Consider the following 24,643-nt stretch of genomic DNA (forward strand, 5'->3'; position numbering starts at 1 on the left):
GCATTGTTACAATGCATCTAATGATTTCCTACGGTGTTGCATTGCAGAATCTTTCCAAATGCGCTGGATTTTGTGTCGCACACGGCTCATTTGTGACCGGCGTAACCTGCCCACAATTTGGATATATTTTACAGCAAAAAAAAGCTTTAAAATAATCACAAGACAGCAAGTCACAGACAGTGGCACAATGGTTTGGTACAAAACATCATTTCGCACGTGCATGTTGTTGGATCGCCATATAGCAGTATGAATTAGCATGCACTATAGGTAATCAATGAGCGCATTACATATACTGTATGTATGTATAGATATATATATAGATATATATATATACATACACACTGGGGTGGAATCCGCCCACGTGGTAACCGCTCCAATGATTTATGGTGATCAATGGAGACCCTGGATCCGCTGGGGGGGTGGGTCACATCAGCGGCCGCACACGGCCGAGGCCACGTACATGGAACAATAGAAAGTGGAAGCTGCGCACAGAGCAGCAGCACGGCACCCACTGAAACTGGCCGTCGGCGTCAGCGTCACTAGTGGGCGTTGTAGAGGGCCGGTCAACTAGGCAACCAATCCTGGACAAGGCCCCTCCCCTTCTGACTTGTTGTTGGAGCATAACCGCTGTTTATTGGTGGGGAGACACGTGACGTCAGCGAGGCCCCTGTGAGCCCGGCCTCGCCAGTGACAATAGCGCCGAGAGCCATCGGTCCCCTGACTGGAATGTCCCGGTGCGGGCTGCCGGAGGGATGATGACGGCTCAGGCGCTGCCCATGCGCTTGGCGCACGCTGCTGCTGTCATGGTGAAGCAGGAGCCGGACGATGACTCGGACATGGACGAGCCCAATTTGCTGCTCAAGAAACTGGACAGCACCGAGGCGCAAATTATCCACAGCGGCCACTTCATGGTGTCCTCCCCGCACAGCGAGCACCCGCCCAAGAAAGGCTACGACTTCGACACGGTGAATGAGAAGGCCTGCCAGACGTACAGCTTCGGCAAGACCAGCAGCTGCCACCTGTCTATAGACGCGTCCCTCACCAAGCTGCTGGAGTGCATGACCCTGGCATACAGGTACCGCCGGCGGCCACCGTCTGCACCGGGCTCTCCCCGGGCCCCTGCCCGCCGTGTGCGGGCGGCCATTGTCCTGCAGGGGCCTTGTGTGCTGCCAGTCCTGGTGCTCACCCCTAGACAGCACCATCTGCTGCTCAGACGGCTGCGGGGCCACACACGAGACTGGGCCAGATGTGTCGCCAGATGCTCCTTTGTCAGGTTTTCATCATATTTTGTTTTTTTGGGGAATAGAAGTGGTTGTTTCTGCTTTTCTGTCCCTCTACTCTGTTTCTCGCCCTTCTTTTTAATGGGAATCTTACAGAAATTTCCAGCAGCACTTGGTGTGCCCGGGCACAACCCCCCCCCCCCCTTGGGCACGGCCCCTGACCCCCCCCCCCCCCCGGACACGGCCTCTGACCTCCCCCCCCCCCCTTGGGCACGGCCCGTGACCTCCCCCCCTGGACACGGCCCCTGACCTCCCTCCCCCTCCCCGCCCCCCTTGGGCACGGCCCCTGACCTCCCCGCCCCCCTTGGGCACGGCCCCTGACCTCCCTGCCCCCCTTGGGCACGGCCCCTGACCTCTCCCCCCCCCCCCTCTTGGGCATGGCCCCTGACCTCCCTCCCTGGGCACGGCCCCTGACCTCAGGCACCCCCCCAACCCGGGCACGGCCTCTGACCTTCCCCAAAGGGCATGGCCTCAGACACCCCCCCCCCCCGAAAGGCACGGCCTCAGACCTCCCCCGAAGGGCACGTCCTCTGACCTTCCCCTCAGAGCTGTGCTGAAATCCAGGGCGGCCGCCAGGGAAAAAGCCATATAGGGAAGAAATGGTGTGGAATATTTTTTTTTTTTTTAATTAAAAGTATACAGGCCTAGATGGTCATATTACGTGTATATGCGTCCGTCATACATCTGCTATGTACAAAGGTGCACCAAGCCATATGGGGAGATGTATATGCTGTTTATATGGAGAGAACCTATACTGTAGCGCAGTCTGCTCAGTTGCGCTCCTGCCCACAGTCCATTCTGGGCTCATCAGTCAGGTTTTAGGATACGTTCTGCTGAATTTTTTGTGGTGGTATATAAAAATATATATTCTTTTCGAAAAAATGCAAGTAACCTAAAAAGCTCCCCGTGGGAATGCAGAATAAGAGGAAACCCCTGCACACACCGGAGACCCTCAAATTCCAGCCAGACGCTGCCTAGGTGCAAGGAAAAAGCAGAAGACTTCCCCAGAGGTTGATTAAATATCCGCTGAGAACTAGGGCCCTGTTCACATCACGGTCTAAGTCGGGTCGTTCTGAACCTTCTAAGGTACAAACAAATGAGCCAGGCATGTCACACGCCAGACACTTGGTGCCCATTGTGTTTGACGGCTTATGTCAGGGTGTCCCATCATTTTGGCATGTTGTGGTCTCACTGCCAGCGATGGCTTCCCGCAGGGGTTCTAAACTGGTAATTACCGGATTATAATTTGACATTTACAGTACAAATGTTAGGGATTCTGACATTAGTCCTCAATAAAATATTTCTATAAATGTTTGTGTTGGTACAAGGGCACTGGTACTATCACAGACTAACATCCAGCAGCAGATTTTCATACTATTAGTGTAATCGCCAATATTTTATGTGGGCCGTCCTCTCCTTCTATATTGATGGCCCACTGTAAGGATAGGTCCTCACTATAAGATCTTGGGGTCTGACACTCTACCGATACGTTGTCATTTCCTTCAGTAGCAAACGGTGTACGGGGCAGAACAGCACTGTCCTGCACACTAGTGGCTGCTTCTGGGTACTGCAGACCATGTACCATTCTCTTCAATAACAGCTGACCTGCAGTACTGGCAGTCGCCACTGCAGTGTGGTGGAGCTGTGCTGTTCTCTCTCCATATACTGTTTACATCTGACTACTGGCAGACATAATTACGTGGGGGTGACTGGTCGGGTCATCAGGAATGCCCGGCACTTTTTCCAGGTGTGTCATATTCTTGGTATCTGATGATGCTACAAGGCTGAGTACAAACACAGGAGATGTTTCCACTGCAGATCCGCAGCATAATCCACCTGTGACGCTACCACGCCACTATTGACAACGGAAAGTCTGCAGCATTAACTGTCCGGATGCAGATTTTAAAATCCGCACTGCAGGCCAACTTTAGTGTGTGATTTGGGTGAGATCTGCAGATACGCATGACTGGTGCTATCATCCACTGCTGATTTTTGTGTACAAATCCAACCTGAAAATATGAAGCACTTCCTGTTTACCTGCATCCTTCTGCCCACACTGGTATCATATCATTATTTGTTAAATTGTTATTACCTTTTCATGGGATTACTTGCTGATCTGTGATGCTCTGACCACTGGGACCAGCGCCTACTGGAATCCTGAGGACTCTTCTGCCCCATCCTATAAGGAGGGGAGATGCGCCTGCTCGGACCCCGTTCCATTTATAGTGTATGGGGCTTCCGAGCACTGAATTCAGCTGTTTCACGTTGAATGAAGCCGAGGTCAAGCACGTGCACCCCTCGCTGTATTCAGAACTAGGCTGCAGATCTCCGATATTAGATCACTCAATTGATGATGTGAGTCTTGTTTCTCCTTGTTATTGATGCAGATTTTTAAGTTTCCCGTCTATTAAGAAGTGTCAACAATTACTTCTCTCAATGCTTTTACCTTTATGGATAACTACATGACTCATGTCTTGAAGTGCTTGAAAAGGACACATGATGATGTGAGGTTTTTAACTTTCAGGACCTGGTGTGTGTGTCTCATGATTCCTCCTTTGTGTGGAAAGTAGTGACTCAGTTATCCGATCTGGGGCAGGGGCGTGCTGAGCTGTCAGTGTGGTGAGTGACAGTCAAGTCATCCATTCAGGGTCGGGGTGTGCTGAATTTCTTACAGGTGTCTCTTGTTTGGAATGATTCCCAGTTGTACCTCTGCTCAGTTTGGTGGGTGTCTGTGTGTGTTTGCTCTGTGCTTTGAGTTCTAGTATTTTGATCTTTGTTGACCATACATTTGCCTAGCCCCTTTGTCTTGATCCACTACTTTCATAGAATTTTGACCTGTACTGTGACCTCACTACTAATTTGCCTCACCCCTCTTTTTGACCTCGAACTCCCTGACTTCCCCTCCTCACAGCATGACTAGTGTCACATTACAACTGGTCATTACTCATTAGTGATGAGTGAATGTGCTCAGATAAGGTGTTATCCAAGCATGCTTGTGTGCTAAGTAGGTGTCTTTGGAGTGCTCGAACAATATGTTTGAGTCCCCCGTGGCTGCATGTCTTGTGGCTGTTCGACAGCCGTGAGACGTGCAGCCATGGAGACTCGAACATATTTTTCGAGCATGCTGAAGACACTTGGTTAGCATAAGAGCATGCTCGGAATAACATGCTCTTAACTACTGGCCATACTTTTGTCTTTCACCAGTATGTATCCTGTTTACATGCCCTGTGACAAAGTGGGGAATCTGACACAGGATTCAGGATCTGGCTAAGGAATACCAGCCTGGAGTCATTGCAGGGTCAGATAATTAGTTTGGTGAAAACTTTCTATGGCCCTCCACTTCCGGCAGTGGCTGTGAAGTTGGTTCCTTCTGATGTACAGTTGGTCTTTCCTGAACCAGTAATGGCCCTCCCCGATAAATTTTTGGAGAGAAAAAACAGTTTAGGGTGTTGAGGGAGAACTTTAGGCTCCCTATCTTTAGTGACCTCGGTCTTCAGAGGATGAGTTTCAGGTGTTGTGGATAAATGTGTCCCTACTGTGTCGGGGTATTCAGACCTGGGTGTCTTCTTTGTCTGCACAAACCCCAGAACAGTCTTCTGTTGACTCTTTAGGTTTCGTCTATGATGAACCTGACAGGATCCAGGCCGTTGAGGCAACGATCATGAACTTGGCACAGGGGAGGCCATGTTCCTGGGGACTACTGCAGAGTTCCGGCAATGGTCCACTGATGTTGTATGGAATGGTGCAGCTCCCAGGTCCCAGTTTTGCAAAGGTGTTTCTGAGACTCTTAAGGACACTCTGATTTTTCATGATTCCCATTGTTCTCTGATGGAGGCATGACCAAGCCATACTGTTGGACCTTAGAAGACCTTAGAATACATGATGGACGTGGTGAGCAGCAGTGTGCTCGTTATACTTCTCCAGAGCAGGTCCATTTACCAGTGGTAGAGCCTTTGGAGGTAGGAATTGCCAGTTTTCAAGCTGTGAAGTCGTAGACTAGGTCTTTGACTTTGTCTATATTGTGGTCTCTCAGAACATTTTTTTTTTTTTTTTTAAAGGACTGTTCAATTCACTGTCTAGAAAGCTCATAAGTATGAATGATTGTTGAGAGGTCTCCCAGTACGTCTTTTTACTGACCTAAGATATGAGAATAGCATCCCCATACAGGTGACAATCCAGCAGCTGTCGGCTGTACACTATAGCCGACAACTAGCTGTATCAGCCATGATCAGTGTTTGCACCGTCCATATCTGTTTAACCCCTTAGATGCTGCTGTCAATAGTGACTACATCATATAAATGGTTAACAGCGTGTGGGGGCTTCTTCTTTAACCCCATCAGCACCCTGAACATGATTGTGTGGCCCTGATGTTTACCATGGCAATTCACGGCCAAATAACATCCTTAGAGACTGCCGGCTAAAGCGGCCTATTCAGAAGTTAGAGACATTTAGGTGGTAAAAATACACTTTTTCATTCCTGTCATGTCACTTTGCATTCTTTCCTGAACAGCACCTGAATGGTTAATAAACTACCTGACAAAGGTTTTCAGTATGTCGGGGAAGGGGGGGTGTCGGTTTTTAAAACGGTATAACTTTTGGAGGTTTTCCAATGTGTAGGACTCATGTCACTTAAAGCCTGAATAGTTCCTTCATCAATATTTACATTTTGTAAATTTCCTTGAAAAAGTGAAAAATTACTGCTACAATTTTTAAACCTAAAAGGCTAACAAAATAAAAGAACATTTTACAAATTGTGCAGCTGTAAAGCAGACATGAGGGAATTCTTTAATAATGTTTTTGTGTGGTATAACGATCTGGATTAAAGGGATAATCATTTAAATTTTGAAAATTGCTAACTGTTTATTTGTCAAATTTCTGAATTATTAATTTATTTTTATAAATAAACACACAACATATCAATCTAAATTCACCATTATTATAAATTACCATGTGTCACAAAAAAAATATATCAAAATCATTGGTATTTGTTGAAGCGTTTCAGAGATATTACCACATAAGGTGACACTGGTCAGATTTAAAAAAAAAAAAAAAAAAATTGGCCCGGTCACTAAGGGGTTAAATTACCGTTGTCGAACTTGGGTCAGAAGTTCGTCAGTGAGATTTTGGAAGTCGTCAATCCAATGGCTTTTAGGTTGAAGCTTCCTCCATCCTTTCGTATCCTAATGTCTTCCATAAATCTCTGTTAAAGGAGTTTGTTACTCAGATTTTGTCTCCCTCATTCCCACCTCCTCCAGTTTCTGTCAGAGTGTATAGGGTACAAAAAATTGTGGCTTTTTGAAAGGTCCGTTATTCCCTCCAGTATCTCATACATATGGACCAGAAGAGATATACTGGGTTGCAGCCCGAGATGTGAAGGCCGATCACCTGGTCAGGGCCTTCTATTCTAGGTTTCATGGGAAACCTGGGGGTCCGGTGGCACCCTTAAAGGGAACCTGTCACCACGTTTTTGGAAGATGGGATAAAAATAGCGTTAAATAGGGGCAGAGGTGGGCATTACATTAGTGTGTTTGTTATGCGTTTATTACCCACCTAAGTTGCCGAAATACCTTTGCAAAGTCTCCGTTTTCGCCTGTCAATCAGGCTGGTCTGGTCAAAAGGGCGCCTTGTCTTCCCCCAGATTTTGCGTAGTTTTCCGTTGGTGGCGTAGTGGTGTGCGCATGCCCAAGGTCCCGAATCATCTGCCAGGGGATTTAAAAAAGCGCGCTGTTCGTGATTTCATTGGTGATCGGTGGGCGCGGCCATCTTCCTTTGGCCGCGCGTGCGCAGAAGCGGCGCTCTGCTGGCCGCGGCTTCAGGAAAATGGCCGCGGGATGCCGCGCGTGCGCAGATGGATATCGCGGCGGCCATTTTCCTGAAGCCGCGGCCAGCAGAGCGCCGCTTCTGCGCACGCGCGGCCAAAGGAAGATGGCCGCGCCCACCGATCACCAATGAAATAACGAACAGCGCGCTCTTTTAAATCCCCTGGCAGAGGATTCGGGACCTTGGGCATGCGCACACCACTACGCCACCAACGGAAAACTACGCAAAATCTGGGGGAAGACAACGCCCTTTTGACCAGACCAGCCTGATTGACAGGCGAAAACTGAGACTTTGCAAAGGTATTTCGGCAACTTAGGTGGGTAATAAACGCATAACAAACACACTAATGTAATGCCCACCTCTGCCCCTATTTAACGCTATTTTTATCCCATCTTCCAAAAACGTGGTGACAGGTTCCCTTTAAAAGAGGGGCTATTGTCATGATTCCACCTCTGTGTGGTGAGTGGCAGCTCATCTGTCCAATTGAGTAGAGGTGTGCTGTGCCATGTTTACCACAGATGTCTCCTGTTCAGAATGATTTCCAGGCTATTTAGCTGGCTGTCTGCCTCTTGTCGCTGCCAGTTGTAGCTCTGCTCCAATTGGTGTGTGCTTGCTCTGTGTTTTGAATTCAAGTATTTTGATCTTTGACTGACCATTCATTTGCCTAGTCTTGCTCCTCTACCTTCTTGGAATTCTGTCACCGGACTGTGACCTGATTATGCCTTTGTCTCACCCCTCTGTTTATGATGTTTCCTCCTGGCTTTTTAAACTCAGACTCCCCGACTTTCCCAAATCACGATGCCTCTGTAAGAAGTGACTAGTGTCACATTTTCCTCTTGTTCTTTCAAGAGCCATAATGTTGTTGTTTTTTTTTTGTTTTTGCTTGGTCATAAAAAAAAATTACTTGGCAATATGAATGTCGTGTTTTTTTTTTAATCCATTACATGAAAGTAAGGTTAACCCCTTTATGACCTTGGGATTTTCCGTTTTTCTGTGTTCGTTTTTCGCTCCCCTCCTTCCCAGAGCCATAACTTTTTTATTTTTCCGTCCATATGGCTATGTGAGGGCTTATTTTTTGTGAAACAAGTTGTACTTTTGAACAACATCATTGGTTTTAGCATGTCATGTACTAGAAAACGGGAAAAAAATTCCAAGTGCGGTGAAATTGCAAAAAAAGTGCAATCCCACACTTGTTTTTTTGTTTGGCTTTTTTGCTAGGTTCACTAAATGCTAAAACTGACCTGCCATTATGATTCTCCAGGTCATTATGAGTTCATAGACACCTAACATGACTAGGTTATTTTTTTATTTAAGTGGTGAAAAAAAAATTCCAAACTTTGCTAAAAAAATATTGCGCCATTTTCCGATACCCGTAGCGTCTCCATTTTTCATGATCTGGGGTCGGTTGAGGGCTTATTTTTTGCGTGCTCAGCTGGCGTTTTTAATAGCATTTTGGTTCAGATACGTTCTTTTGATCGCCCGTTATAGCATTTTAATGCAATGTCGCGGCGACCAAAAAAACACAATTCTGGCGTTTAGCAATCAGGTTAATCCTTTTTTTTTTTATATTGATAGATCGGGCGATTCTGAACCCGGCGATACCAAATATATGTAGGTTTGATTGATTTATTTTGAATGGGGCGAAAGGGGGGTGATTTAAACTTTTATATATAATTTTTTTTTTTTTTCACTTTTTTTTTAATTTTTTTTACTTTTGCCATGCTTCAATAGCCTCCATGCGAGGCTAGTAGCTGGCACAACTCGATCGCCTCTGCTACATTCGATCATTAGATCGCTGCTATGCAGCAGAAACGCAGGTGTGCTATGAGAGCCGACCACAGGGGGGGCGCTCACAGCAGGCCAGCATCAGTAACCATAGAGGTCTCAAGGACCTCTATGGTTACCATTCTGATGCATCGCTGACCCCCGATCATGTGACGGGGGTCGGTGATGCGCTCATTTCCGGCCAGAAGCGCCGGTTAAATGCCGCTGTCAGCGTTTGACAGCGGCATTTAACTAGTTAATGGCGGGGGTGAATCGCGATTTCACCCGCCACTATTGCGGGCACATGTCAGCTGTTCAAAACAGCTGACATTTCCCGGCTTTGATGCGGGCTCACCGCTGGAGCCCTGCATCAAAGTGTGGTATCTGACCTCGGAGCTCGTCCAGTGGGCACGGTCTCATCTAGCGACGTAGCCACCCAGTGGGTGCAGCCTCACTCCATACAAGTGTATGGAACGAGGTTGCGCTCACTAGTTGGGTTCCAGCCGGGAGTATGTATAAGGCTGGAGTCACACTAGCATATAGCATCGGATGTGAGCGGGAGCCGAGTGTCATGCTTCTGTGCGCCATTCCTCTCGCATGACCGGATCAGACTACAGATGCGGAGAAGACTGAGAATGTAACTTCTCCATCTGCTATGCTGCCAGGGTCGGTGTGAATAGCACTGCACTTGGGTGATATCAGAGTGCAGTGTGATGTTTCACTCGCACCCATAAACTTGAGAAAATAATCGCAGATCTGAGCGGCCCCATAGTTTAACACTGGGCAGAGTGCTATGTGATGTTTTAGCACTTGGCCGTGTTAGGCAGAAGTCACACTACATACCCACTGGTCCCAGCTCAGAAACCGGCGAATCCCTGCAGTGTGGGCCTTAGGTTGTGATGGGTAAGTGTGCAACTCGTCGTTTTTTTTTGTTTTTTTTTCCTGAGTTTTTGGAGAAGAAACTGAATGGAAACTCTCCAAATCCTCAAATATATAAATAACTAAAACCTGATGCTTGGGGTTCCGCTTTAAAAAAAAAAAGAAAAAAATACAAAAAGGCTACGTGTGCTCTTAGCTTTATAGAGTCTCCTCTGTACTTTTCCTGGGGAAGAGAAAAATAACACTGGTTTTTGTATGGTTTCCAGTATAACCCAAAGAATTGTAATTTCCTGTATGTTAACCCACAATTATAAAAGTTCACAAACGAACCAGTTACAGTTTTTGTGCTGCTATAAATGTTAAACACCTCCTCCGTGGTGACCACATAGTTATAGCCACAGGAGTTTTCAAGCACAAACTGTTTCAGGAACCTTCTTTTTTGGGGGAGGTTTGGAAGAGTTTCTATTGGACAGTGTCTAGTTTGCAGAGGTTTCTTTGAGGATTTGCTTCAAAGGATTGACGTGCACTATATAATTTTACCATCCTAGTTGTTCAAAAGATCTAAATGGGGGAAAAAAAATAAAGCTTCAAAAACTCTTCATATGAACAGCAAAATTGATTTCCCATAGAAATAGTGTGTAAAGGGAACCTGTCATGTGAAAACCCGCTGTGAATCTGCAGGTAAATGGCGTCCTGATCCTGCCTTGCGTCTCCACTTTGACCCCTGGTGCCAGTAGGACATTAAGTTTATTTCTTCCGCCAGCGTTCGAGTTTGTGGCACCGGCGTGGGTTCAGTCACCGCCTTGTGTACAGGTTTCGCCGTCTGTAACTGCTCCCTCGGTCTTGACTGACAGTAGGCCCTAATGCAGAGCCAGCTGTTAAGGTACCTTCACACTGAACAACTTAACAACGATATCGCTAGCGATCCGTGACGTTGCAGCGTCCTGGATAGCGATATCGTTGTGTTTGACACGCAGCAGCGATCAGGATCCTGCTGTGACATCGTTGGTCGGAGCTAGAAGGCCAGCACCTTATTTCGTCGCTGGATCACCCGCTGACATCGCTGAGTCGGCGTGTGTGACGCCGATTCAGCGGTCTTCACTGGTAACCAGGGTAAACATCGGGTTACTAAGCGCAGGGCCGCTCTTAGTAACCCGATATTTACCCTGGTTACCAGTGTAAATGGAAAAAAAAAAAAAAACACTACATACTTACATTCCGGTGTCTGTCGGGTCCCCCGGCGTTCTGCTTCCCTGCACTGTGTCAGCGCCGGCCGGCCGTAAAGCAGAGCACAGCGGTGACGTCACCGCTCTGCTTTAGGGCTGGCGCTTACACAGTGCAGGGAAGCGGACGCCGGGGGACCCGACAGACACCGGAATGTAAGTATGTAGTGTTTGTTTGTTTTTTTACATTTACACTGGTAACCAGGATAAACATCGGGTTACTAAGCGCGGCCCTGCGCTTAGTAACTCGATGTTTACCCTGGTTACCCGGGGACTTCGGCATCGTTGGTCGCTGGAGAGCTGTCTGTGTGACAGCTCTCCAGCGACCACACAGCGACGCTGCAGAGATCGGCATCGTTGTCTAGATCGCTGCAGCGTCGCTAAATGTGACGGTACCTTTAGTCAAAGAATTATCTTTTAACTCTGTACGTTTATTTGTATTTTTTATTAAAAATATACAGTAGAGAATGTTAGACCTAAGGACGACATGAATGTTAAAAGGTGGACTTTCATTGTTGGCAAAGTGAGCCCTTTACATTCCGTGCACAACTGTCTCTAAAAGAAGAATTTGGATTGCAATAGAAAGCCGATATTGGGAAATGATCGTCCTTCATTCTTCTCTCCAGCAATGGGAAGTTGGTGACCAGTTTGCAGTTTTGTCCGTTTTATGTGAAGCTCTTCTGGAGGGTGTAGTCTTACCCAATGCAGTTCCCTAAAATATCAGTTGCAGTGATAACGTGGAGGTCGTATTTTCCTTTCCTTTTTTGTTTCCTGTTACTAGGTCACTATATTGTCACGTATAATTTTGTAGTTTTGTCATTATAGTGATGTTTAGATATGAATCTGAAATTCTCCTCCATATCACTATCCAATTATAACTGCCAGTCAATATTATGTGGCTAGTAATGACCTGCGGGGCTTATTTGCTTGCTCACATAGCACAGACTTATTTTGCATCTCATATAAGATAATGTCTTTGGTTAAATCTTATATCTCATTGAAAAAAATAAATAAATACATTATGTATGTGTGTGTGTATATATATATATATATATATATATATATATATTATACAGTGCCTAAAAGTAGTATTCAACCCCCTGCAGATTTAGCAGGTTTAATAAGATGCAAGTAAGTTAGAGCCTTCAAACTTGAGCAGGATTTATTAACAGATGCATAAATCTTACAAATCAAAAAGTTTTGTTGCTCAGTTAAATTTTTATAAATTTTAAACATAAGTGTGGGTCAATTATTATTCAACCCCTAGGTTTAATATTTTGTGGAATAACCTTTGTTTGCAATTACAGCTAATAATCGTCTTTTATAAGACCTGATCAGGCCGGCACAGGTCTCTGGAGTTATCTTGGCCCACTCCTCCATGCAGATCTTCTCCAAGTTATCTAGGTTCTTTGGGTGTCTCATGTGGACTTTAATCTTGAGCTCCTTCCACAAGTTTTCAATTGGGTTAAGGTCAGGAGACTGACTAGGCCACTGCAACACCTTGATTTTTTTGCCTCTTGAACCAGGCCTTGGTTTTCTTGGCTGTGTGCTTTGGGTCGTTGTCTTGTTGGAAGATGAAATGATGACCCATCTTAAGATCCTTGATGGAGGAGCGGAGGTTCTTGGCCAAAATCTCCAGGTAGGCCGTGCTATCCATCTTCCCATGGATGCGGACCAGATGGCCAGGCCCCTTGGCTGAGAAACAGCCCCACAGCATGATGCTGCCACCACCATGCTTGACTGTAGGGATGGTATTCTTGGGGTCGTATGCAGTGCCATCCAGTCTCCAAACGTCACGTGTGTGGTTGGCACCAAAGATCTCGATCTTGGTCTCATCAGACCAGAGAACCTTGAACCAGTCAGTCTGAGTCCTCCAAGTGATCATGAGCAAACTGTAGACGAGCCTTGACATGACGCTTTGAAAGTAAAGGTACCTTACGGGCTCGTCTGGAACGGAGACCATTGCGGTGGAGTACGTTACTTATGGTATTGACTGAAACCAATGTCCCCACTGCCATGAGATCTTCCCGGAGCTCCTTCCTTGTTGTCCTTGGGTTAGCCTTGACTCTTCGGACAAGCCTGGCCTCGGCACGGGAGGAAACTTTCAAAGGCTGTCCAGGCCGTGGAAGGCTAACAGTAGTTCCATAAGCCTTCCACTTCCGGATGATGCTCCCAACAGTGGAGACAGGTAGGCCCAACTCCTTGGAAAGGGTTTTGTACCCCTTGCCAGCCTTGTGACCCTCCATGATCTTGTCTCTGATGGCCTTGGAATGCTCCTTTGTCTTTCCCATGTTGACCATGTATGAGTGCTGTTCACAAGTTTGGGGAGGGTCTTAAATAGTCAGAAAAGGCTGGAAAAAGAGATAATTAATCCAAACATGTGAAGCTCATTGTTCTTTGTGCCTGAACTACTTCTTAATACTTTAGGGGAACCAAACAGAATTCTGGTGGGTCGAGGGGTTGAATAATGACCCTCTGAAAAGACTTTTCCCAATTTAAAAAAAAAATAAACAAAGAAATAACATTCTTTTTTGCTGCAGTGCATTTCACACTTCCAGGCTGATCTACAGTCCAAATGTCACAATGCCAAGTTAATTCCAAATGTGTAAATCTGCAGGGGGTTGAATACTACTTGTAGGCACTGTGTGTGTGTGTGTGTGTATGTGTGTGTGTATATATATATATATATATATATATATATATATATATATATATATATATATATATATATATATATATATATATATATATATATATATATATATATATATATATATATATATATACCGACTCCATGAGGATGGTGTGAGTGCCCGACGTCCACAGATGGGGGTTGTGCTCACAGCTCAACACCGTGCAGGACACTTGGCATTTGCCACAGAACACCAGGATTGTCAAATTCGCCACTGGCACCCTGTGCTCTTCACTAGGGTTGAGTGACTTTTGGTTTTTTAGGATCGAGTTGGGTTTTGTGAAACCCGACCTTCTCAAAAGTCGGATCGTGTGAAATCTGCCGATTCTACTGTAAAGTCGGCTTCCGAACCGGAACACGAAACCCAATGCAAGTCAATGTTCCCCCTCTCTCCCCCATAACGTTTGTGCAGCACTATATAGGGCAAATATCTCTATGGAGCATCTTATGGGGCCCTTATTACCCTTTATGCAGGATTATATGGGGCATATTTTAATATGGAGCATCTTATCTCTTATATCTTCTTTTCTGAATGGGATGGTTTCCTTTCTGTGTGTTTCTGCTGCAGTGAAATATTTTGGACAAGTTCCTGATTGTGCAATGGTCTGGCAGAGAGCTCCGAACACAAGGTTGTTGTTGTGATGGGATAGCGATTCTTCTAATGGTGATTAAAGAAGAGCATGAGACCAAAAGTCATATAGTATCTAGACCTAATGTATCATATAGGCTATAAATAGGAGTGATGGTGTTGTTATTCTTTATAAAAGCACATTACACAAGTAGCAAAGTTGTTCTTTATGCCGTTTAATCTAATAACTCTGGATCTGGACTGGCTAGCTTGTATACTGATCGAATTGTGGTTTGTTTTTTGTTTTTTTTGTTTTTTTTTTAAACAATGTGCTAATAATCTACATACTGTGAGCGCATCTACCAGCCTGGTGGGAGGAGATCCGTATGGAATGCAGTTGAGAAGAATATTACTTCTTCATAGACCTGGGATGGTTGGTCATCTTCACACTTCCACGCTTATGTGAAGGTACTTGGCAGTGCTGTAGGGAATACACTGGCACATGGAGCCCAGTTGTACCGATGGGGGTTGCAGCTTTTCTCCGTTGTTTCCTTGGTGTCTGTTTATCACATGGACCTTTGGGACTCTTCTATTTCTACACCAGGGAATGTGACCGTCTCTTCAGGCGTTTTCCATTAGCTAAATTGCTTCAACCTGCTAGTATGTATTAATAAAAGCTGCTGAACTTGTACATATGTGAGGAGATGGTCTCAGGTCGCCCTCTGGTTTATGCGGATCACTCAGTGCTTGGAATAACTCACAAGTTGGTAGTAAAGAGGAAGAGGTTGAAAAGGATTGATCCAGAATCCTTCATATTTATTGCAGATGGTTTAACCCTCGTAGTACCATATTTTTTAATCCTTTGGCTAAGAACCCAGGATTAGGCTTTGAAATGCATGAACAACCTTGTAGGTTATCTGCTCTAAACAAATATAGCACAAAGAGGATTTGGAGATCCTCCAAACTCAGAAAACGGCAAAACGTCAGAGATGCTTACCTACCTAGGCCACCAAACAAATGCACTATCAGGATACAGCGGACACATGTAGTTAAGATGGCGGCAACGCAGGTGTAGAAATACCGATGAGGCAGCCACTCACAACATACCAATCAAATGATGCCAAGCAGCCACCCCTCCATTTGATTGGTAGGTTGTGAGTGGCTGCCTCATTGGTATTTCTGCACTTGTGTTGCCGCCATCTTAACTACATGGGTCCACTGCATCCTGATGGTGCGTTTGTTTGGAGGCCTAGGCAGGTAAGCATCTCTGCCGTTTTCTGGGTTATCTGCTCTGCAAGATTTTATACTTGGCATATATGCACACAGTGCCTTACCGTCAGCACCCCCCCCAAAGTTTTGCCAGAGGAAGACTCTTTTGAGAATGGCCACCAGTGTTTTTCCTTTTGGTATCCATTTTGGTCATTTTTTTTTTAGGCTTTGTTGCAAATTTACTTTTTTTTTTTTTTTTTTTTCACCCGTCCCGAACAGTCAGACCAAGAGAAAGATCATTCATCTGAACAGCCTTGTTGAATAACATGGGTCAGTGTAGTGTCCAAGTGCTGTCCTATCAAAACTGATATTACCTGTCCCATTTATACGCTCGCTTGCATGAGCCCTTACAGACCGTTGCGTGTGTTCTCTGTCCATTTTAGGTTATAATGTGTGTGTGTGTGTGTTGTATCTGTGGGAAAAAAACCTGATACCACGCATATCTGCAACACTGACTTTAACTCCATAGAGAATCTATGAGGTATTGTCAAGAGGAAGATGAGACACCAGACCCAACAATGCAGACAAGCTGAAGGCTGCTATCAAAGCAACCTGGGCTTCCATAACACCTCAGCAGTGCCACAGACTGATCTCCTCCATGCCACGCCGCACTGATGCAGTAATTGATGCAAAAGGAGCCCTGACCAAGTATTGAGTGCATTTACTGAACATACATCTCAGTAGGCCAACATTTCAGATTTTAAAATCATTTTTTCCAAGCTGGTGTTATAAAGTATTCTAATTTACTGAGATAATGACTTTTGGGTTGTCATCGGCTGTAAGCCATAGTCATCAACATTAACAGAAATAAACACTTGAAATAGATCACTCTGTTTCTAATGACGCTATATAACTTTCACTTTTTGTATTGAAGAACTGAAATAAAAGTAACTTTTTGATACACTAATTTTGTGAGATGCAACTGTAAGTGTTTTCTGCTAACGAGCCTAAAAAAATCCTTCCCTATGTACTGGATGCGAGAATAACGAGGGATTCGGTCCTTCTCTGAGTGCCCAGTAACAGCTGTTCTAAGTTCCCGCACTAAGCGGCTCTTGCTTTCTGTGGGTTTAGCACAAACAAGCAGCGTGTGCCAGGCATGTCTGCTGGGATTAGTGCTCTGTCTCTCCGGCTCGCTTATTAAATATGGGAAAAGCTATCTGTGACTGTATAAATCCTCCCCCCAGGGTGGATGCTGTGTGTGGCGCTGCCGCTGGTGGCCTGCCCGCTTGCTACGTTTCTTGGGTCACGACCTACTCGGGAAGCCAACTTTTAAGTGCTTTACTTCTTATGGTAGATTGTGCAAACTTTTCCATCACTTTTCTCTATTTTCTGGGCACTTAGACATTAAGAGGAGGAACCAAAAAAGTATTTCAAGGAAATGGACTAGTGAGAAATGTGTTTACTACATGAAACTTGGCTCATAGGAAGAAGCAGCTGCAGCGGCTCAGAACAGTAAGCATGGGTATACATCAGAGGTCTGTGTAGCTGCTACAGCGCAGTGTCATACTGGTAAATGGCGTTTTGTGATGCCTAGTGTACCACGAAAAGCAAGTCACAAAGAACTCAACCCAATTGGCCTTTTTCTGATTTGCTTGTAGCGGTTAGGCTGCAGTCACACTATCAGTATTTGGTCAGTATTTTACATCAGTATTTGTAAGCCAAAACCAGGAGTGGAACAATTAGAGGAAAAGTATAATAGAAACATATGCACCACTTCTGTATTTATCACCCACTCCTGGTTTTGGCTTACAAATACTGATGTAAAATACTGACCAAATACTGCTAGTGTGTCGGCAGCCTCACTGTATACCTGGCATTACAATGGCTGAAACAATACAATTGTACAACATGGATCAGTCCAAAATATTAAGGCTATGTTCAGATGTGGCATTTTGTTCAGAGTTTTTTTTTTCCTGCAGCAACACTTGCTATTTTGACAGTAAAGAAGCCGTGGAAAAATAGCAAATTTTTCTTGATGGGGTTTCTTTTTTTTTTTTTGCATTGTCATCAAGCTACATTTGTCTTTTGTGCATGCTGATAAAATTTAGCGACAAAAAAAACATTCTACTTCATAAGGTTTTTGGCACAAAAAAAAGCACAGCAAAACCTGATACTGTGGTTTTTCAACACCCTTTACTTTCAGTGGATGAAAAAAACGCTGAAAGTAGTGACATGCCCTATACTGCAAAAACCATGCAAAGCACAGAATACTGTGTGCATGAGATTTCTGAATCTCATAGACTTTGCTGGTACTGTAAAACGCAGCTGGAACGTTGCATAACAAAAAAATCAGCAAAAAACCAACGTGTGAACATATCCTAAGAGGGCAATTCATCAAAGCCTTTACACCAGAAAACTGGAGTGAAATTATTTTGAAAAGTCGCTAAATTTAGAGACTTCAGGCATTTTCAGGATAGTTTGAAGCAGCTGCAAGGGTCCGATGCAGGATGGGCCCCGCTGCTCTGCTGTCTTCGAGCCCCTGGTTTATGTGCTGCTGTGTGTATCACACTGTGCAAATGCCCAAACAATCCTTATTAGGCCGGGGTCACACTTGCAAGTGTGATGCCAGAAACTTGCACATCAATACCCGGCACTGCCGCCGGCACTGGGGTCCTGAGCGTTCAGCTGCATAGAAATACATGCAGCCACACACTCCAGCCCCGAGTGCCGTCGGCAGTGCCGGGTATTGATGCGCGAGTTTCTCGTATCACACTCGCAAGTGTGACCCCGGCCTTACGCTGGTCATCTGCTGTTTACAATTGAAATAATGGTGAGTCCAAAGATAAAAAAAAAAGTGTTACTCCATTGTGGTGATCACTGTAAAAACTGATACGCTGATGCCAGATGGCAGCCCAAATTTTATTTTAAAATCCTTCACATCTAATTGAAAAAAAAATCTATATTGTCGTTTTTTTTTTTTTTTTTTTTTTTTTTTTTTGAGGTATAAATTGAAGCTGCTTTAAAAATTTAATAAAAAAAAACAGCATGGGGACCCCTCTAGTTTTTGATAACCGGCGTTGCTGAAGCTGACAGCTGAGGGTTGCAATCCCCAGCTATGAGATTTGCCTGGCTGGTTATAGGAAATAGAGGGGAACCCACACCGTTTTTTTTTTTTTTTTTTAAATGTATTTATAGCACAGGTGGCGGGTGATGAATACTCCCATCAGCTGCTCCTGCTGTCACTTATTAATGGCAGCAGGTGTAGGCTGATGGGAGTAATAGTCTCTCATCATTCTCCCCTGCTAGAGCTGATCACCGGCAGAGCAGGGGAGAATGATGAGAGCCATCTTTAGCACCAGGCGCCGGGGAAAAGTACTAAGAGTACCACCGCTTCCCACGTGCTGGTGCCTGTAGCACTGATGTGGCACATGGTTGCCACACGTGTGTTGCAAGTATTACACACACAACACTGACCTCTCCGGTACCGAAAATATCAGGACATGTGAAACCTGCCTAAAGAGCAGACCAATCTGTCTACACCCTCAAACATGTAAGGGTATGTGTCCACGTTCAGGCTTGCTTCAGGCTTTGGTCAGGATTTTATGCAAGTAAAATCCTGACCAAAACTGCACCTGAGGTCACTGGCAGGTCACCTGCGGTGTGCCTGCGTGTTTTGCTCATTGTAGCAACATGCTGCGTTTTGAAAAAACGCACCGCGCATGCGTTTTCGCGGCAAAAACGCATGCGTTTTTTAACGCATAGTGGAGTCGGGATTTCATGAAATCCCCTCCACTATGCTGTAACATCTGGACGCTGCGTTTTTGACGCTGCGGAAAAACGCAGCGTCAAAAACGCAGCGTTTCCTGAACGTGGACACATACCCTTAGGCTCACCTGGTGAGGTAGATCAACTAAGGCTATGTGCCCACATTGCGTATTCGTGTGCAGATTTTTCCACACCGTTTTTGAAAAATCCGCAGGTTAAAAAAGTCCACAGGTAAAACACACTGCGTTTTATCTGCGGATTTACTGCGTTTTTTGTGCAGATTTCATCTGCGTTTTTACACCTGTGGATTCCTATTGAGGAGCAGGTATAAAATGCTTCGGAATCCGCACAAAGAATTGACATGCTGCGGAAAATAAACCGCAGTGTTTCCGCGCGGTATTTTCCATAGGTTTACATGGTATTGTAAACCGCATAGAAAACTCCGCAGCCAAATCTGCAACGTGTGCACTTACCCTTAGCCTCTGGTCGGGGTGGGCACTCGAACCCCTGGCATTGGTCCAGTTTCTTCGAGGATGCTTGGATCCGTGAGGACGTGGACAACCGGTCAGTCAGTCAGTCAGACAGATTAAATGCAATCCAGCAGGGATTAATGGAAGTTAAAGCACAATAAGCAAAGATAGTGGAGCACAAAAAACATAGGACTCCAGAGTCTAGTCCTAGACAGTTGTGTGTCTTCCTGGGCCCTAAATAGGATTAGGGAGATGTTACTGAGCCACACAGGGCAACCTGCAAAACCCGATATGCAGCACAACAGAGGGAAGCAGCCTGAGATGAAGGAAGCATAGCCTGGGTATACCAGGGGCAGGTTTTTTTTTGTTTTTGTTTTTTTTAACTACTCTAACCAGAACTTCTAGAATTGTGGTTTTGTCTGCTTATAGTAATACTTGTACAAAAGATTTTGCTTTGGGTTCTGATATCTCAATGTGATGTTCGTTTCTGGCTTGATTGGAGCATGACCATTTTGAGAAATCATTGCAAACACAACTTCTCATTTTGGTGGAAATTACCAGTAAAGACCTATTGATTGAGTGTATGACTACACGCTGGGTGGGTCAAGGAAACCAAAATTTAGAGTGAAGTGTAGGGTTTTTTTTTTACAACAATGTAATGATGTAATTAATGTAACTTCAAAAGAAGAAAAAATGCTATGAAATATAAGCCCCTTTTAAAGGTAACCTATAGTCAGAAAACAATCTGTTGTCTAACTCAGATTGTGTTTTAAATAATTTTTTTTCCCATATTAAGGATAAATGCTAATCTGTGGTTTTCTGAAATGACAGGAAGTACATGTACATTAGTCACATACTTTTACCTATATTTAGTATTGAAGTGTCTAATGAGAGGGCGCTGTGACATCATCTACTGTGATTGGTGGATCTGATGTTACCAGCTGTGTATAGCTCTGGTATAGATATGTATAGATAGATCTGGTATTACCAGCCATTGTAATCCTGGACTAGTCTACACAAGCCCTAGTGGCCAGTATGAAAGCTGCAACATAACTCATTTTTGATCATTAATAAAGATTGTGATATTAAGGGAAAAAAATACAACACAAAAATCTTATTTATACAAAAAGTATCTTCTGTTGACTCATTCCCTTTTTAATAGAGAGTTTCAGAAATGAAATTTTTTGGTTATTTGCTTCTGTAAAACTGACAACACCTTGGCTAACTCATTGTCTCCTGATGTAAGTGATACGTTCTGTGACGCCTGTGTGCACCTCGCATACCTGCATCCCACGTTCCTCCACACTGCTGCTTTGTCGCTGTTACCTGGAGCTTCTGAAACGTTTTGCGCACCATTAGCGGGTGCTTTGTGTTCATCACGAGACAGCTCAGCATGTTTGTGGTGGAACATAGGACCTACTGCTGAGTCGCATGTGTAGTTGGTTGTGACCACTGACCTCCTGACCGTTCTCGGCTCCTTATCTGCCTGATGCACAAATACTGGGACTTCTTATGTTTTTTGTTTTATTTTACTCCTGTTTAGCATTAAGTCTATTTATTTTTGCTGTTCTTTACTCTGATGGCAAATATCTTATTTGAATATAAATAGTAATAAGTTTGTTAACCCCTTTGTGCTGGCCTGTTTTGGGCCTTAGAGGGTTATATTCCCTTTTTTGTAAAGTGCGTGCAAACAACAAGTAAAACTACAATATAACACAATTTGAAACAGTTTTCCTGATGTCAGTGGGTATTTTTAGTTTTTTATTTTTTTATTTATTTTTTTAAATACAGCACTTTGACAAGGGGACCGACACTGGTGTAGCATTGGTGGCCTAACGTATGCAGTACTTATAAGCTGTTTCCTATTGAGTTTGTATGCACTGTAGTGAAGCTTGCCGGTTCAGTAAGACTTTATTTCCAATGCTGCCTCATAAAGCGGTATGGAGAGTGTACATTTTGCGCTAGTGGTGACAATACTGCTGGTTCATATGGTCAGTTCATCAATGGTGCCTGCCCCCCAGCAATCAAGGAGTTGGATGGTTGGGCTCCTTTTAGAGAGGAAACGGGACAACCTCTTTTAAATGACAAAGCAGTTATCATATATATTGTTTTCCTTATTTCTTTCATTATGTCATTCCAAGAACCATTTTCTTTTTTTTTTTCTTTTTTTTTTCACCACGGGGCCTTGTTTTATTTTTGTGGTTTTTGTTTGTTTTTTTTCCCCACTGACCATGTTTGTGGTTAAAAAAAAAAACCTAATTTAAAAGAAAAAAGAAAAAAATCTATTTATATCACAGCATTCATGATATTCCTCTGAAAATCGGGTGAGACTCGCTCTTTCAAGATTATGGGTGTGAGTACAAAATCGGATCCCTTATGGAGTTTAGCATCTGATTTCTACAGATGCAAAGGTTTGCTGTTTTGTTTTTCCAACAAATTTTATTGATTTTTTATTTTTTTATTTTTTTTTAATGTTTATTTATTTTTTTGCAATTTTGTAAAATAGGAAACTGTAAATTATAGAATGGTAGAGTTGGAAGGGACCTCCTGGGTCATCGTGTCGAACCCCCTGCTCAAAGCAGGATTCACTAAATCATCCCAGACAGATGTCTGTCCAGCCTCTGTTTGAAAACTTCCATTGAAGGAGAACTCGTCTCCTCCCGTGGCAGCCTGTTCCACTCATTGATCACCCTAACTGTCAAAAAGTTTTTTCTAATATCTAATCTGAAAAATTTGAGTTTGAAAAATGATTAACCCTTTTCATGACCACAGACAGTAAATAAACGGCGGCGCTTGTTGGGCTTTGTGCAGCGCCATTTTTCTACAGTCAGCGGTTTTTCAGTACTTCAGACTCCCCCAGAGTCTTGCAAGTGCTGGGATTCCGGTGCAGAGCCATAGCTCTGATTTGCGACATCATCAAGACCTGATTGGCTCAGGTCCTGATGTTAACCCTGTGTTATCTTCTAGATGCCACGATCAATAGGGATCGCAGCATTTACTCCTTCTCATCCCTCCGATACCTCATTATCCTGTTAAGATTATGAGGGAGCCGAGGGTGGTCATGTCAGCTGGAGGTCAAATGATGAACTTTGGGTCTGCCAGGTATGGTGGCCTGTTAGTCTCAGCTATCAGCAGGGTCTAACATGCTTTCTGACAGTGTAAAACTGACAAGTCTCATGCATTGAAATAAACATCTATCGCAATACATGAGAGCAGTGATTACCGAAATAAATAAAACAAGTTCCGTACTTGGGGCTAAGTAAAAAATAGTTTAACTGTTTTTAAATACTTTACAAAAAAGATCACTAAATAAAAAGAAAAAACAATAAACCATTTAAATAAGTATATTTATTTAAAAACAAAAAGTACACACATGCTATTGTCACGTCCAGAACGACCCGATATATAAAACTGTCAACTAGTTACCCACTTCAGTGAACACCATAAAAAGAAAAAAGTTGCAAGAACTATGCTTTTTCATCATACCGCCGAACAAAGTGGAATAAAACTAGAATAAAAATGGTATAGTTGAAAACGTAATCTTGTCTCACAAAAAAAGCCGCCATACAGCTCCATCATTCCTTTTTTTAAATTTTTTTTTTGCATAAAATGGTTTTAATTGTGTAAAATAGGAAAAAGTAAAAAAAATATATAAATATGGTATCGCTGTAATCCTACTATCCCCCCAAAATAAGGCTATGTTCACACTAGGCGTTTTTCCAGCAGTTTTTGATGCTTTTTATGTAAATTTTCAGCTGTGTTTTACAGTACCAGCAAAGTTTGAGATTTCAGAAATCTCATGCACACAGCTTTTTTTTACACAATAGAGCATGTGGCTTGTTTCAGCAGTTTTTATTTTTTCTTTTTTTCCAGCGTTTCACACCCTTTGAAAGTAATAGGTGGTTGAACAAACGCAGGTATCAGATTTTTGCTGCGTTTTTAGTGAAAAAAGCAAGTGCAGCAGTACGTGAAATCCATTTATTTATTTACCCCTTTCCCCTTCCCCTTTCCCCTTCCCCTTTCCCCTTCCCCTTTCCCCTTCCCCTTCCCCCTTCCCCTTTCCCCTTTCCCCTTTCCCCTTTCCCCTTCCCCTTTCCCCTCCCCCTTTCCCCCTTTCCCCCTTTCCCCCTTTCCCCCTTTCCCCCTTTCCCCCTTTCCCCCTTTCCCCCTTTCCCCCTTTCCCCCTTTCCCCCTTTCCCCCTTTCCCCCTTTCCCCCTTTCCCCCTTCCCTCCATCACCTGAAATGGCAGTTGGGATGAGTACAGTTTTTTTTTTTTTTTTTAAATTAAATTAGTGATGGGTACAAAGTAAGCATTGCTTGCTCAAGTTGTGAGATTGAACAATGCCTGTGGCTGACCAAGGTGTGAAATTGAACAATGCCTGAGCAACTCGAGGGCCAACCAAAGTGTGTATGTAAACCTTGTCCTACAAACTCAATGTTCTGCCAGTGTCTTAAGTAAATTAATCCAGACCAAGTCACCTCCAGCTGTTAAATTTTTATGTGTATTTTTTCATGCCAAAAAAAGCACTGAAAAAATGCCTAGTGTGAACATAGCCTTTAGCTACCTTATCACTTTTGCAATATGGTGAATGGCAGTAAAAAAAAAAAAAACTAAAGAAAGCCACATATGCTAAATTGCTGGTTTTTGTTCATTCTGCCTTCCAAAAATAAAAAAAACAGAAAAAAACTATATAAATCTGTAATTGCACTGACCCAAAGAATAAAGTCGGCTAATCACTTATACCGCTTGAAGAAAGGCGTAAAAAATAAATAAAACCATTTATGACCTACTGTTGTATAATAAAAAAAAAATATATATATATATATTTATTTTAATTTTTTTTTTCATTCTGTCTCCCAAAGATGGCAGTAAGGCTCGGCACACATTTATCCTGCGCTCTGCTTACACCGGGGTTTCCATGTAAATCTCTAGAGTTCTAGTCATCTTCCTCTCTGAAGAGACAATTTGCAT

General features: G+C 43.8%; 1 protein-coding gene across 1 annotated transcript in view; it reads left to right on the top strand.

Moving 5' to 3' along the window:
- Positions 1–410: 410 nt before the first annotated feature.
- Positions 411–24,643, top strand: part of MLXIP (MLX interacting protein) — a 102,895-nt gene continuing 78,662 nt past the window's right edge. The window contains exon 1 of the mRNA XM_077293133.1: positions 411–1,075. Within this exon, the coding sequence (XP_077149248.1) occupies positions 753–1,075 (323 nt within the window). The 5' untranslated portion in view covers positions 411–752. The remainder of the gene's footprint in view (positions 1,076–24,643) is intronic.

Source organism: Ranitomeya variabilis, chromosome 1 (genome assembly GCF_051348905.1).
Source record: "Ranitomeya variabilis isolate aRanVar5 chromosome 1, aRanVar5.hap1, whole genome shotgun sequence".
NCBI lineage: Eukaryota > Metazoa > Chordata > Amphibia > Anura > Dendrobatidae > Ranitomeya > Ranitomeya variabilis.